This window comes from Zophobas morio, unplaced genomic scaffold (assembly GCF_036711695.1).
Source record: "Zophobas morio isolate AGI-343-1 ecotype UQ-CSIRO unplaced genomic scaffold, CSIRO_AGI_Zmor_V1 ptg000002l, whole genome shotgun sequence".
NCBI lineage: Eukaryota > Metazoa > Arthropoda > Insecta > Coleoptera > Tenebrionidae > Zophobas > Zophobas morio.
In genome coordinates this window covers 23,174,786-23,192,440 of record NW_026972107.1, presented here as the reverse complement: position 1 = coordinate 23,192,440, position 17,655 = coordinate 23,174,786, and the positions used below count along the sequence as shown (strand labels likewise).

General features: G+C 31.9%; 1 protein-coding gene across 4 annotated transcripts in view; it reads left to right on the top strand.

Moving 5' to 3' along the window:
- The window catches only part of LOC135130785 (dachshund homolog 2), a 303,273-nt gene that overhangs the window by 93,937 nt on the left and 191,681 nt on the right, over positions 1-17,655 (top strand). For all 4 annotated transcript variants that reach the window (XM_064058216.1, XM_064058221.1, XM_064058209.1 and 1 more), the window contains exons 3-4: positions 4,322-4,526; positions 16,254-16,313. In XM_064058216.1, the coding sequence (XP_063914286.1) occupies positions 4,322-4,526; positions 16,254-16,313 (265 nt within the window). The remainder of the gene's footprint in view (positions 1-4,321; positions 4,527-16,253; positions 16,314-17,655) is intronic.

Here is a 17,655-nt window from a genome sequence, read left to right as displayed (position 1 = left end):
AGTTAATAATAATGTGATGGTTTTCATTTTTGAAATAACACAACACTAATTTTTTATTTTTAAGTTAGGTTGATTTCCTCTGTTTCTAAATAATTTATTTTGTCTCAGTATTTTACCTTGTTAGCATTGATGATATGTCATTTATCAAATCAGAACAATTAGTTTTTTAAAGCTATATGTTCCTAAAATATCATAGTACATCTTTTCGTAATAAAGTGTTAATTGTATTAATTCACTGCCTTACTAATTAACTAACCGTGTACGTACGTGTGCTACTATTAAAAAATGTTGAAATAATTGGCTAAATGGGAAGTAGCACTTAATAAATCAGGTGTAATGAAGTGTTACGGAGTTGTTATCTTTGAAAATGCGATGAAGCATGCCAGAGTGCACTTTTTCTTTCAGAAAAAAATACACTGGTTACAACCCTTGTTTGTTTTCTTTCTTTTTTATACTCATATTTAATGTTATCGCTTAAGACATGCTAATTTTTATGTATTTCTTCATTCGGGTACATTTATTATATTTACTAAGGTGGATACAACGAGGTAATAATAAAAGGTAAAGGTGTGCCTATAATCTCATTTGTCAAATTGATTTCAGATGCACTTTCGTAAAATATCTCATGAGATTTTTGTTGTTCTTATTGCTTTCAGACTAATATTCGGGCTATCCGAAAAAAAATTAAATCAGAGTGATTGTTTTTAAAAATTTATTTAGACAGAACTTGTCTAGTACTGCATTCAGACAAACCTAGTTCCTTAGATGAATTGTAAAAATTGATTTTGATAATTTTAATTTTTTTATGGCACGTTTAGATGTACAATCTTTGGAAATAACGTCATCAACATCTTGGTGGGGATGAATAAGTACAAACTTTGGCCAGCGATGTATCGAAGTAATGAGCAAATGTCAAAGAAATTGATTTAGTAGTTTTTAACATAAACTGTAAAATTTTATGTTATTTTTTTTCAAAAATTTTATGGACAGTACATTTTAGAAAAAATTTATCTTGAAATATTTAGACATTACGTTATTAAATTGTTGGAGGAGATAAACGCATAAACTAACCTTAAAGTGTTTTCTACGATAAATTTTTAAATTTACATAAAACAAAAATACAACCAAAACATAAATCATAAGTATAATATTTTGTAAAAGTTAAAGAAGAAACTGGTGGAGATTAATAAACAAATTTTGTATAGGGTTTAAACAACTACACAATAGTAGGTATATCCAAATTCCACAGCAATCGATGCTGTAGTTTTGGAAGTTTTATGTCTAATAAAATAGCTAATATTCATATATACAGGAGCAATCAGAAGAGCGGCACTTGCATTGTATAACGTGTACTCTGTTTAACTATATCAATATTTTAGTCTTAAATAATAAGTAGTATATTTTATAACAAGTAGACAAGTTCGTTTAGAAAATGAAATTATGCGTAGTTATAACAATTTTTAAAATTTTTATAAATGAACTAATCTGTTGTAAATATAATACAATAAATATCATACTCATAGCTTTATAAACTTTTAAAGCTTAAAATTTCACTAACCACATTATGACAAGAAATGTTTTACGTTCCGTGTTTTAAATCTTTACCAAGGAAACAAAATTTGTCCTGCTTCTCTAATTTTGGATACCATTAATTTCATTAATTCAGGCATTTCATTTAACGCGTGTTAATAGTTAACAGTTTTTAAATTTGTGTATGAATTATAGTAGATTTCGATAGCTGTTTTAATATAAATAGTTTGCTTCCTTTTGAATTAAATAATTTTGTGGTGTAAACAAAATAATATATAAATATAAATGTTGTCCACAGACTAATTGAGAATACAGCGGCTGGACCCACAAAATATAATGTGTGAAACAAAAATTATTTACATTTTAATGAGTGTCAAAATAAAGATTTATCTAATTGCTTTATTCAATTTTCATTAGTTATATCTTCTTGAAACCCGTTTTTCGTGTCGTGTGATTAAAAATTTTAAATATACCTACGTATCACGACGGATGTAATTTAAATCCGCTACGAGTTAGTCTTTCGTGATTTTTTAATTTTAAACAAGGAAGGTATCATTCAAAATGACATTTATCCAAAAGTCTCGTTTGGGTTGTTTTATTAAGTAGTGATAAAACTATCAAATTTTTTAGTATAAAATCGAAGCGCCAAAATATCTCAGTTTTTAGTAAAAATAACGCTGACTTACAGCTGGTTTCTGTATTAAAAAAATACCAATAAATAACTATGCCTAATGGACGTATTATTACTAGCCTACACATGTACTTTTTAAAATTTGATTTTTTTATTTTCTATTTCGTCTAAAAGCGTTTTGATTTTTTTTTGCCATGTATGTTTACGTTTGTATTCTACATAACCTTAAATCACGTGACCTAATTTGCAAAGCCCTCAAAAAATAAAAAACTTTTGCTACTGTATTTTAATTCATAAAATCATGCTTAAACATGCTGCAACCAAATATACACGACCAGGTTAATTTCTCATTCAAAAGAATGAGATAATTTCTTTGAACTTTATATTCAGACTACATAATCATTATAATTAGGTGCTACATGCTAATCCACCGTTCGGAAGTTACAAGAAGCTGTTATAAAATTGACCGTGACCCCATTCACATTCACTATCTTCTGTAAGTTTACGATAAATCCGTTTTTTTCTTAATAGCAACGAGACCGTGTTATTAAATTTTATAATTCATCCTTAAATGGATTTGTGATCTATGGATATTTTTAGTGAAAGCGTGATCGGTCACCGTATTTACACGTAAATGAGTACATTCAAGAGAACGAGAAGACATTTCGATCATATTTGATACAAGCGGACTGACATCAAGTACGTTTATTTTTTATGCAAAAAGTATACCACAGAAAAACAAAGGAATTAGAGTAGATCATGGTATAAATCTGGAAAATTCGAACTCACGATTTTTATTGTTGTCAAAAATTTCATGTCAAGTGTGACGTAACATTTATAGTGTAAAAATGATAAATTGTAATTTTTAATCTTTTTTTACTGCACGGTATACGGGTAAGGTATTAATTAAGAAAAATTTCAACTGTTTATTGGTGCGGATAATTATATTTAAATGTAGAAACGGAATCGGCAAGTTGATGCAGTTGAAACTGCAGGTAATAATATTTATGTGTATCTATGAAAGGCGATTTGGGGCACAGCGGGAGGCTGCGGCACCCTGGGGATCGACCCGCGACCTCGCTTTCCCACCACCCTCATTAACAGAAATAATTACAGTGCCTTAATTATCAAGGAATTATTGTTCCCTTTAACTGGTTTATGACGGATCCTCATTCGCAAATACGACGCATCTGACCGTTTCGCAAATACCACCTTAAGTGGATCAGAAACCCAACAGGGGTCAATTTTATTGCTGATGCATAGCTATAAACCACAGGTGCATTGAACTAACTAGTCGCTTAATTAGTCAGTATCCATTTTATTTAAGCTTTGCTGATGGGCCACACAACTTACACATGAGAAATTAACTCGATGGTACTCATCAATCATCCCGTGTCGCTACAGAAATCCTGAAGAGACGCACATTCTAACCGACGAGATATCGCTTACCGAGCTTTGTTCAAAGGAAGGCCAACATATTTCACACAATAATTAAACACGGGATATAAACTGATGCTAACTAACGGAAAACTTGATGACAATTTAATTATTAACAACAATTTTTATATGATCTTTTCGGAAATATACATATGACAATAAACAGTATAAGTGGAAAAGAAAAACGAATCCGTCTGTCTAATTCAATACAGTGAAAACGAAAAAGTATCGGTTTTATGTGAATATAATCACAGTTGTTTTTGGGTTACTGTTTTCCAGTTGACCACACATTTTTTTTTTTTAAATCCACTACCTCTTGATAACTTAGTTTCAATTGCTTGACCTAATCGAACGACTATTGATTTAAATCATAAGTTATTTCGTTATTTAGTTTCCACTTTAATTGTAGTTCAAAACGCGCCGCGGCTAAATTTACCAAGATATTTTTCCTACAACAAATTATTGTATCAATTATTATCGCATAAATATTTACGACTAGTAATATAGCCGAAGTTAAAAATAAATAAAATGTCTTAGATTACATTACAAAATCATATATATATATATAACGACTTTAATTTTTACTTTTTAAGAGATACTATTAAAGGGAAATATTGGCAAATGTCTAATGTTTTTATATAGTTATACCTTAAAGATTATTACCAAACTTAACATTTTTATGTTGCTGAGATTTTTTTTTCTAATGTGGTACATTTTTTGCAGATATGTCAAGACTAGAAAAATCGCCGCTTCTCGCAAACGGTTACAACCACCCACCCCATCTCAGTCATATGCAGTTTATGCAGATTCCTCACCCAGCTGCTGCACATTCTGCACTCTTGTCACCTGCGATGCCACATAATCTCACAAGACACGACGGTTCCGTCATAAAGAACCAAGGAATGCCCACGATGGAGGCCATAGCGAGGTAAATGAAACTTTTCATTAATTTTGTCTTTATGTTGGTTATTGACTATAAAGTCGATAGTGACAAGAATATGGCTTCGTACCACAATAACCACCACACATTCAGTGGCATTTCGTACTTAGAGGCAACCGTTTATTTATGTTTTACCGTGCCGCCTCTAAGTCAGTGGTCATTAACTAGAAAAGTAAAAATACTCATTATGTTAATCGCATATGCCACCATTTACATTTTAATGCAAAAAGAGAAAAAAGGCGCACAAACATAAAAAATCACGCAAAGCGAACATTACTCTGTCATATTATATGGCTATAATAAAATCGTAAATTAATTATGGCTAGACCATTTATGTGTTGAGTTTCACAGTTAACGATTTTTATGTGACCTGTAATGAGGAAATAGCAATCTTCTAGAGTTTTTTCTATGACTTATATCAAGCTGAAGATTTCAAATGAAAAAGCATCAGATCTGTTATTATATACCGATTAAACAGTTGGATGTGAAGAGATACTTATTTCAGATTAGGAAACTTGTGTGGTTTTTTCCGATGATCTTCTGTGAAATTTGAAGATATAAATCTTGCATTATCTCCACGTCTTATTTTTTGTCGTTAACTCATCACAAACATTTAATAACATAATCGATCACGCCAAATGGATAAGTGTTCTGTTTTGCAATTTATTACTTCAACCCATGTGCTATAAATTCTCTTGATGCTGTTATTCAGGAAGAGTATGTTTCACATTTTCTATTAACCTCAGATGGGAAAGTAAAAAATTAATCAAGATGTTCTTAAGTATTCTGTTCTCTAATCTGCATTCAGTCACAATTAGTACTTCAAGAAATTTCCCATAAAGTATAAATTTCAGTAGTTTTCTCATTAAGTAGCATTAATTTATATTAATAGACTAGAACACGTTTTTTCTAAACGTTCTCAAGTAACTTTTTCCACGAATGGAATTGTTAGCACATAGTAATTGTACTCTGAAATTAAACGCACGGTAATTGGTGCGATGCATGATACTAAGCAGTTATTTAGTTTCAGTGAAGTTTCAGATAAACAAAGAGCACTTAATCATTTTTATGAAGGAATTTAATAATTGGCTCGATACAACAAAGGCATACTGTTAATACTTGTTTAACGTACTTGTATATTCGCTTCGATATTGTCGGATGTATTGTTTTACCGTAATAATACCCAGTCGTTTAGATGGTAAGGTCTATTACGTCTAACAAGTATTTCACACAACTTGTGGTAACGATATTCTTTGAGATATTTCTGCAAAATTAAGTAGTCCCGACAGGCGTAACTATGTTGTTGAATTTATGCTGAATACTTTGTGGAATATCTAGTCTAATTTCAATACAATAAGAACACAGATTTAATATTGGAAATTGTTTTTTAGTTTTAATTGGGTATTATATTCTAACATAAACCAATACCAATATTGTTAAGATCTCCCAAAAAACAGGTCAAAAGACTGCAAATAACCGAAAATGTTTTGTTCTATTACACTACAAAGGACAAAGAGTCTACATGTTTCTCTAATCTTTTGTTGTTGCGGAAAAGTATCAATTTTTATAAACTCCCTATTTTGCTGATCAGCGTTACCAGTTTGGTTAGATTTTTTTGCGAATTTCTAAATTAGTTTGTCATTTTCTTCCATTACTTCTTCTTCTGGCTTCTGTAATCGTTTCTACAAAAACTTTGTTTATTCCGCGTGATAAATTTGAAACGATTCAACATATCACCTACAGACAGACGTAGAGAGAAAATAATTTTTGAGCTAGCCTACGTAAGTGTACACTATACGATCAAGATTTTGTCAAAATGTTTTCCGATGATTTAGTTGTGCAGAAATTCCTCCTCGACAAGCTTAATCTCTTGAAACGCGAAGTTATAGCTGCGATAAAGTATAAGTCCAGCAAAGTGAATGATGCATGACGCGTTTTCGGACTTAATCCTGCAACCCTTTCGTGTCTTAACTCCACAAGTCGAGGATTTAAGTTCAAAGATCGCGCTTGAAATCTTAGCGCTCAAACTTGAAAGTAGTTGAGTTTATGCAATATTTAATACAACAAACAACAGGATTACACATCAGCCTAAGAAAATTTCCCGAGTCAAATTAGTTTCCTAAACACAGAGGTATCCGCTTACTTGAATTGTTGATGTTCGCGAAGCCCAATTTCGCAACAAATCGTACGCTAAATGGAGAAAAAAGGGAGTGAGTGGGAATCGGGGTTGGAACTCCTCGGTGTCGTACGTCTTCTCCGTAACTTAAGGGGATTAGGAAATTTCTCTGGCCTCTGAAAATCGCAATTTAAGGGGAGTGAAAATTTTTACTATAACAGATTAAAAGTGGTCAGCGTACTTAGTTTAAAAGTGACGGGGATAATAAAACTAAGGTTGACTTAAAGGTTTGTAATCATTTATTAGTTAACGTTGCCCACACAGATCTACTTATGGTGCGTGATTTTTTTGTCTCAAAATTAAATCACTGGTATATACAGAGTGTCCATAAATGATGCATCAAACTTTAATTTTGTTAAATCGAAGAATTTTGCCGCTTGTAAGAAAAGATGTTTTTACAAAGCAAGTGTAGTGTACTTGCTACTTATAATTTCATTTTGTATTTTAAATTTATTTTATGAAATGGTTTGATGATTCCTCATTGAAAATAATAAAAATATTGTCTTAACTGTTGCATAATTCTAGTTATAATGCAGACTAGATTCAAATTTGGAGCTGGTATTTTAGGTTCATTTTTCTTTAAAAAATTAAAAGACAAATTAAAGAATGGTTAAAAAAAGAAGAAAAATAGATCGAAAGAAAGACTAATAATAAATTTAAATTTCATAATACAATAAATATTATGTTGAATCATATTTAATGGAATGAATCAGCTCTCCAAAAAAAAAAACCTAAAGTTGTACGGCTCTAAAATTGTTTTCAACTATACAGAGTGTTCTGTTTTTAAGACGTAACACACAACTTGATTTATTGAAATGGAGTACCCTATATATTTTTAGATATTTTGACCTCACGACCTCTTCTTCGACTTTATAATCACGGTTTATTTTTGAAATTCGGAGCGACGTTGCCACGTCATTTCACTTTTCATGAAATTTTTCACCAGCTGAAGGGTTTATAAAAAATCTATTTTTAAAAACTGTCAAATTTGAGTTAATGTTTTGTGGAGAAATAAATAAAGATATGCCCTTTGTTATGGTATACATAAAACTGAGTCTGAATATACCGAGTACTTATAAAAAATAAATTGTTACAATTTTCAATTATTAATATTTATTTCAGTTTTTTCAAATAGAGCACCCTGTATTTTATTACTTTATCTTATTCTATTTTTGTTCTCTTTCTTTTTTGTTAATATACAGCAATAAAATACACGATGTTCTATTTAAAAAACCGAAATACATTAATTAATGCAATTTATTCATAAAACACTGCAACATAGATCTTAAAAATAATTTATTGCGATTTTTTTGGGAACTCTTGCATTGCTAAAAAAAATCGAGAAAACTGGAATAACGTGCCAATGTTTCATCAGAATTTCAAAAACAAACTATGGCTATAAAGCCTAGGAAGAGGCTAACCAGAATGGAAGAATATATACAGTGTTTGATGTTAAAAAACTAAATTGCGTGCTATGCCTGAAGAACAAAACACTCTGTATAGTCGAAAATAATTTTAGTATATGCTGCTGAATAAATCGTATAGCTTTGGTGCGTGTGTCATCCTGTATAGAGGACACTCCATTTAAATGGAACACATATTATATATTTCCACCGATTTATTGTTTATGAAAAAAAGTAACAATGGTAGCAGTTTTTTAGATATTTCCAATTTTATGGAAATGGAGGTTATTAAGAAATTTATCTTATCTTAACACGGTCCAAACCTATGTATACAGGGTGACTAAATTTGGCTAAAGGTGAGTTTTTTTAATACAAGGTTTGGTGGAACTTATTCTATCCATAATTACGAAAATATTATCAAGATATAAAACAACATAATCAGTGTCAAAAGAAAGAATACTGAGAGATAAGCTTACAATGTTATAATACATACCGTGTCTCATTTAAAAAATAAGATAAAACTGACAGTTTGATCACTCACTAGAAATAAATTAAGTTAAATCATTCTTCAAATTTTTATGATTGTGTCAACGCAAGGTAATCAAAAACTTTATGCAAAGGTTTAAATCTGTATATTTAAACGTGTTAGTTAAAAAAATTTTAATGACTTTCATTTCTTTATACAAAATTACAAATTTGTTGAAAATTGTTGATCAAAAAACATGTACATTTTTGTGCTCTTTTAATAAAAAAAATCTTAATCTGAAATAATAAATATGTTTAAAAAAATGCATTTATTCAGTGTAAATTTCAAGAAAAAACGAAACCCTGCATATTTAAAATAATTTGAAGTTGTAATCTTAAATAAGTTGTATCAAAATGTCAAAATATTTTAATAATTTAATATATTTTAATAACTCAGGGGAAATCTTCGTAGCCAGACCGTTAAAACAGACTGTATAATCTTGGTTTTCGACAAATCACCTCAGCACAATTGCATCGACTGTTCAAAAACGAAAAACTGAAAGAGTAATAAGTATTCATGGATAGAGAAATATTTATCCATTGGTCACTTTGAACATTTTCAGTTTTTAAAATATATAGATAGCTTTTAATCGGTAATTTCTAGGCAAGTGTAGGGAAATAATTTTAAGAGTGACTAGAACAACAGCATAATATTAACAGTCCAAAAGAGACAACAAATATCAAAAAATTTCGATGAATTACTGTTTCGCCAGTCTCAATACTTATACACCTTTTATTTTGTGTGATGTATTGATGATAGTTTAATCTACGCTTCCCCAATTTTTTCTCATGTAATGATTTTCAAATGAAATTATCTGTTTACTTAATTATGATTGTTTTAGAAACGTTTTCAAAATTCTAGTAGGTACTACTAGAAAAAATTTCTTAGACAACCGATCAATCCGTAGAAATTATATTTGAAATCCTTTCCCTGCATCAAGATTCGAGGAAATTTATTTCGGTGTTTCCTGGGCCCCGAATTCGCGATTTAAGAACCGACGTAGCCTAATTCTGGTTCTGGGTTTAATGGGAGGTTATTAGTGCGGCCCAGCGCTATTAATCAATACAATCAGCGTCGAGGTAATGGAAATGGGATAAAGCGCCCAATAGACTGGTAAATTAATATTTGTATTCAATTTATTTGTATGTCGAACATTGAGACAAATGCGAGGTGAATAAGCTAGACAGTCTACCTGGAGAATTAATCACGGCGCTTCTTCATGACGTGTACACGCATCCAGCGGCCCGGATTTGCATTTTAATTACAGGCGAGCGTTGAAATGATAATGATGACTTGAACAACCGTGTAAACAAGACGACGAGTGCAGTCTCTTTACGGCCGAACAGGATTAAGACACGAACAACTCATATTGTTCCATTATTTCCTACATTCGTTCCTTTTTTTTGCCGAAATTGCCGAAATAACGAAAGCGAGATAATAAAATTATCGGAACTAATTAAGCGATTTTGTTTTTGTGGTGGACCATTTAGTCAACTTTGCGGAAAACTTACTGTGCCAAAATAATTTGCGTGGAAGTATGTAATCGTAGAAAGCGAAAAACTGTTCATATGACGAATTAAGAGTGCAAAGGATTAAAGCTGTTCGCAATTTTCGATTCTCTGTGGTTAACCAATCCTCCTTTAATTCTAAATTACTACCAATATGACATATGACTTCCGTTATTGGTACGTTGGGGTAATTTTATAAATGTCTGAATCATTTAAATGCCATTTTAAAATTTATGTAATCATTTTAAATATTAGACCACAAAAAACCAATAAACGACAAGAAAAGTAGTCATAATCAAAATGTCAACTTTGTAAAGTAATACCCGTCGTTGAATTCATAATAGTAAAAGGATTTAGTTAGTAATTATGAAACGTGTACATTAAAATTAAAAATATCCTGTGAGTACGATTGTTTATTTCAAATCATACCGTTTTGAAGAAAAAAAAAAATGCTAAGTAGCAAGTATTTTTATGTGTTTGTTTTTTCAACATTTGCAAAAAATAACACACATGTAACGTGCTATCAAAAATAAAATATATCCTTCTAGTTGCTACGCGATACACAATTGTTTTTTGAACGTATGGCGTAGCTGACATCGTACCTGTCAATTCTGTCATTGTTCTCATCTGCAGATTACAGTTGGTTGCAATAAAAACAGGACAAAGACGGACATGTTACTTTATCATTTATTTTTCATACTGTGAATATGACATTATGTCAATGCTTGTACCATTTTTAATGGAACCAACCAACTGTATCTGTCACTGTTCGAATTGTCGGTCTAATTTCAAATTATTGTTAGATGCTAGCTACGCGATACGTTCAGAAATCAATTGAGCATTGAGAAGTAACTAGACGTGTTTTTTATTTGATCGCTGAATATTTTGAGTGCAATATGACCGAACTTACCCAAAGATATCAATTCAGTTTAACTTAATGTTATACAGGGCTTTTATAAAAAATTATAAAAGCCCTAATTATGTTCTTGTCTCGAGCGGGAGTGGAAACTAATAGAATCTAGGATGTGAAAAAAATAAAAAAAGATCTGACCAGACTCTGGATTATTTTTTAAAATAGTTGAAAACTGGACGAAAATGTCAAAATTGCCAAAATCAGTTTTATCTTATCAAATGCTAGCCCCGCCCACCCGCCCACTATTTTCTTGCAATATATGTCATCTGCCAAAATCAGTCTTATCTTAGAAAGCAGTGGCCCCGCTCACCTGCCTTATTCTTATTCCAACGACTAATTTTATTTCTGTTCAGGATAAGATCATTAATTTTATTCAGATCGAATAAAATCGATCAATGAAAAAGAGACAGGGTGGGTGGGCGGGGCTAATTATGTTCTTGTGTCGAGCGGAAGTGGAAACTAATAGAATCTAGGATGTGAAAAAAATAAAAAAAGATCTGACCAGACTCTGGATTATTTTCGAAAATAGTTGAAAAATTGGCGAAAATATGAAAAGAGCCAAAATCAGTCTTATCTTGATAATAAGTACTAGCCCCGCCCACCCGCCCTCTATTTTCTTGGAGGATATATCATCTGCCAAAATCAGTCGTATCTTAGCAAATACTAGCCCCGCCCACCCTCCCTTTATTTTCTTGGAAGATATGTCATCTGCCAAAATCAGTCTTATCTTAGTAAGTACTAGCCCCGCCACCCGCCCTCTTCTCATTCTAACGACTAATTTTATTTCTTTTCAGTATAAGATCATTAATTTCATTCAAATCGGATAAAATCCTTCACTGAAATGGAGACAGGGTGGGTGGGTCGGGGCTAATTATGACCTTTTGTCTAGTGGGAGTGGAAATTATTAGAATCTGGGATGTGAAAAAAATAAAAAGAGACCTGACCAGACTCTGGATAATTTTCGAAAATAGTTGAAAGATCGGCGAAAATATGAAAAGAGCCAAAATCAGTCCTATCTTAGTAAGTACTAGCCCCGCCCACCCGCCCTCTATTTTCTTGGAGGATATGTTATCTGCCAAAATTTTATTGTAAGGGCGCAGTTGGCCATGGATTTCAAAAATCCCGCCTCGCTGAAATTATGCCTCATTATGATACTTCTCATTTGTCATTAATGTCAGTTGTAACCTGTCATTTAAAGTCGTCGTTATTATTGTTTTAACGTTTTTCAAGTGTGAATTACAGTAGTTCTCGTTGATCCAAGCTCAAAACACCAAAACAGTTCTTTTCAAAACTCTTGGTGGTTGCGTCAGAAAATTTTGTTTTTGTGCCGGGATGCGAAGACTGTGAAAATGGTTTATTCTGTTGAACAAGACATTTTCATTGTTACGTCTGGTTATCGCAATGGGACTTCGCAACGAAGAGTGTTTGTATTCTATAACCGCTTGTAAGGAAGAATATCTGACTAAATACCGTGATTTAATGATTCAAGAAACATCGTTAGATGCTCACATTGGAGATGTAATCAACAGATTTGTTCGAACTGGCAATGTCAACAAAGAGAAATCTCGTGGAAGACCTTTAGTATCTGAGGAAGTTGTTGATGATTTGAGACAAGTTGAGCAGAATCCGCAAACATCTTTGATAAAAATTGAACAATGGGTCCAAAACATTGTGATATTTAACCGCGATAAATTTGTTTATTTTTATTGTAATGAATTAGTTAGTGAATTAAAAAAAATATGAAGCACTTAGGCAACAGATATATAGATGCGTGTGATCTTTGTCATGCGTCCTTGGGCATTTAGTACAGTTCAAATCTGAGAGGCGGCACGTTTACATGACCTACTGCGACACAGCATTTATAGAAACCCTGTACATTTGATGCATTGTATTTGTTAATGATATTAATGTCACTACACTCAATAAGATCAGGTTTATACTCTTAAATTATTAAAGGTAGATGACCGACAGTCATTTATTTCTTGCCATAGTCATAGTGACTTTAGAAACTTGTTTTCAAGATCGGTACAAGATCGATATCTGTCACATAAATCTATTGTAAGTACTATCTCATTACAGTCATGCTTGTATAAATATACGGACATTAAGTATAATCCTGCTATAAAAATAAATATAAGTAAATCGTCAAAAATTCACGTTTTAAGTAGACTATGTTTCGTATTACCATCGAGTTGTCGCACTAAGAAAGGTGTTGAAAGAATCTGTTTCTATAACCAGTCATCGTAAATGAAGTATTAATTTACACTCTAGTCTAGACGATATATCACCAAACACTGGCTAGTTTTGTTATGTTTTAATTTTTAATATTTGTAAAGAAATTAGCTACATGGCTACCTCTTATTTTATGTTTGCTGTCTAAGTAAATATAATCTAAAAATTGTAATTGGAATGAAAGAAGAAAAACAGAAGGAAATGTTACTATTTTACCAAACTTTTTGAAAATAAATATCTAATTTCTGATGTGTATATTGTTGCTTCGCAAAATTTTGAGATGATGTCATCAATTTCTAGTTAGTGTATGCCATATGTTTCTTCTTCTTCTTCTTTTCATGTCTTGTGCAAAGTATGTTGACGAACTATTTCGTTTCTATATATTTTTTTTTGACATAATTCCCCAGTTTTAGTTATCTCGTCCACCCTTTTATGTTACGTAGCCACACCATTTTTTGCGACTCACATCTTTCATATCTTCAATCTTCTTTTGGACAATTAACTGAAGTCTTTGATATTTTGCATTAACCGTTCGGTACCTTATTCTGAAGGATAGACTTTGGTTGTATAGAAATTATCTGACTTTAGTTAGATAATTATTATTTCTTTCTTTGGGACCCACTATTCGTTAACTACGGTGCCACGATATCTAAAAGTACCCACGCACTCTATGGGTTTGCTATCAGCACATATCTCTATTCTGTCTCTATCTTAATAACCATAAAATTCTTTTCTCAATATTAATTTTAGTCCGTTATTTGTTCCTACATCGTTTAATCCATTTAAAAGTAGCTGCATGTCTTCTTTATTGTCAATAATAATGAGCATATCGTCTGCATAATGCAAGTTATTATTTATAGGTATTCCATTGACTTTAATGCCTTGTTCCGTGCCATCTAATGACTCAGAAAATATGTTTTCAAGACATAAATTAAACAACGTTGGTGATAAAATGCATCCCTGGCTGACACTTTTTAATACTTCAAATTCATCAGTAGGTATAGTGGTCATAATCTGGTCTGACACAAGCTTTCTGATTCAAATATAGTTCCTATTCTGATATGTTTCTCATCATACTTTGCGTTGCCCAGAAGATTAGCACAGTATTTTCGATGATTATTATATTTATATTTATAAATCTAAAAATAATGCCTCTAAATCTTTAATACTTCTGTTTTATTAAGGTTTGATTCTTTACCAACTTGCGCAACAAATTTTTCTAGCCTGTTGTATTTGGTATTGGTCAGTAAATGGGGGTCCTATGTTGTGCTTAAAACCATACATATGAAAGCACTCTGCTTAGTTTTTCTTACACCATATTTTTAACATAATGCTCCAAAATCAGTTAAAAATAAATTTTTATTAAATGAAAAACTGTAAGTAGAATTATTTATTAGTACCTGTTCATACATACTCTGTGTAGTTTTCACTTATATATAGCGCAGCAAAATATCATCCGCAATATTTCATGCTTCATGTTACAGTGTCCTTGTAAACATTTAAGATTCGCATTTCACTGAAAAAAATAGTACTCCTATTTATTTGATGAGTCTAAGATATAAGTTATATTACGCGAATTAAATACTATACTTGTCTCCAAAAAAAAAAAGTTGTACTTGACGGTAAACTATTAATATTATCAAAATAACGGTACTGTTGCATGGAGCCTTGACACTGCTACTTGTAGAACCATCATTATCGACAACTTGGTTATTAGAGTTTGAATTAATTTGGCTTAAAATTTTTCTAGCTGCTTTCATTTTATTCTGTCTTGAATCAACAGTGTAGCTTTCAGCATTTCTACGCCCTATGGTGTTTCAGATCTGTTATGTTCGCTCCTGCCTCGCGTCGGCATCAAGGTAGCAGGTGATCGTCTTAAATAGTATCCAGTGTATTTTCCGGATCTGGTATTTGTATAAATTTTGTAATTTCTTTTCCCATTGCTCCAAATTTGTTGATAGCAATCATTTGCTTCGTACACTTAACGTTTTCGTAATTTCAAAAAAGAAGTAATTTGGCGAACTTTTTTGTCGACGAAGGTCTGCGTACCTTTTAACAGTGTTATAAAAGTCGACAATTATTGTAAAACTGCGAGGAACTTTAGTTTTAGTAAATGGAATCGAAACTTGAATACAACCATCTAAGAATTTAAGATCTTGAACCTTCATAACATGTAGTTCATTTGCATAGGAGGCCTCCATTATTAATGCAACCCTAAAAAATGAGAATTATGTATGCATGCATTAATAATGTTGCTAAATATTTAAAAACATGTGCTTCATTAACGAATTTGTTAATTTCATCTCCTGTAAAGCCTTTGGATTTCTTTGGTTGATAACCTTCCGAAGACCTTTTCAACAAGGCTTACTTTTTTGCGTATGATTCAATGTTGATTATATGTTTGAGATTGAGGGTGCTCCTCAACATGGGACAGTGAGTCCACAATGTAGATGATTTGTCAATTCGTTAAAGTAAACTGATAAAGAAAAAGAGGTTATATTGTTCACTAACCGCCAATCCATGAAGTTTTTGTATGAGATTTCATGGTTTTTTGAATCCCGAATTACAACCCCTATATTTTCACCGATGACTAAACGACATAATCGTCACTAACCCTAGTTTTGCATCACCCAACTCCTCATAATCATGTCATTAAATGTTAGTGGATACAAAAAAAAGTTATGAGTATTAAACACGTTGTTTCTGAAGCTTGGAAATATTTATATTTCACATAGAGGCAATATACATGATTCCAAAGTTTAAGTAAAATTGCAAGAAATAGGACTTTCAAGACAGAAACGATGTCTACAGTTGTCTCCGACTCTCCTTAAAAAAAGAAAATTATTAATAATGCGATTTTCATTTTAAGGAATATTACAAGAATATTCATTACAAATAAATTATAAGAAAAAACATATTAAAATGAATAATTTTAACAAGTGTATTTATTTTTATAGGTCAGGAATTTGGGAAAACTGCAGAGCCGCGTACGAAGACATCGTCAAACATTTAGAAAGGTATGTTAAAGATGCTTTAAAATTCCAACTAAATTAACAGCACTAACGACATTTAGTGAAGCAACTCCTGCCTAAAACAGATTAATTAGCAATAAATTCTTAGAAACGGAGGAGTTTTATTATACCAGTGATGATAAAAAAATAATTGGTTGAGATGATGTATTAATAAATATAGAAAGCCTCGTGTGTCTATAATCAAACTAATTTGCATTTTTCGTTTCGAATTGAAAACGCCGTTAGGTATTGGTTAGTGTTAAAAGTGCAGGTATCGTTTCACTCCTGTAGGTAAAATCAGAAGCTCTTTAATTAAAATGTTTTGACAATAACAAAAAGGGCCACACATATAATGTCTTTAATTGGATAGAAGACTAATTGACGTTTAATTACATTAATTATTTTTACAGTTCTTGGTATATTTATGAGTGGGCGTACCCCTTCTAATTAAGTCTTGAAAAATCTAACGAACCCAACACGTTTTTAATTTATCTTGCCGCAACAACAATAATTATAAATATTATTGACACACGCATATGCAGTTGAGGCGTTTTATCACGTTATCTATCTAGACCAAGTATATAATATAAAAAAGGTTGCATGTCTAATAAACAAGTTGACAAATAAATCCATATTGCGAGTAATGGCGGCCCCGTCAACCTGTACTCTTTACGTGGAAATGGTGATGCAAAAAGACTCGCATAGGTACACAGCGCGATATTTGTCAAACGTCAAACGATTAACTGAGCTTTCGAAGCTTGCAGATCCGGGCTTACCGACGAAGCTTCCAATGATTTGTGAGTGTCGGAATCGCTGCGCTACCACTAGTGACATCCTGAATAATCGCGTGTCTCTGCAAATGCCACTTTACGGGTCGTGCACTTGCATTTTTACTACTGCAGATCCTGGCTGAAGAGCTCGATGGTGCCAGATTTCGCTTAACGAGACGACACGTTAATTGGAATCGAAGCTGCTGTCAGGGCCAACAAACGCTAACAGAAAATGTTACAAAGCGAGATCGAAAATAAAAAGCCGGGCAAGACAATTTTTTGTTCGGAAGATGTGTAAGAAATACGTTGGGATATATTTTTTGCAAAATATATTGTGACATTTTTTGAAAAGGATTTGTTTTCTTGACGTTTTCTCCTCTCTTCTCTCAATCATAAACAAAATTTAGGTATCTATAATCACAGATATTTTGTGAAACTCTTATGTTTATTGACATATACAAGGTTGCATTTTCACACAGATTTAAGTAAGTGTGTTTTTAATTCGGACCCATTTAGGAGGGCTGTTAATTTTTGAAAATATTTTCGTAGCGTTAAATCTGGTCGAAAAACAAAGAAGC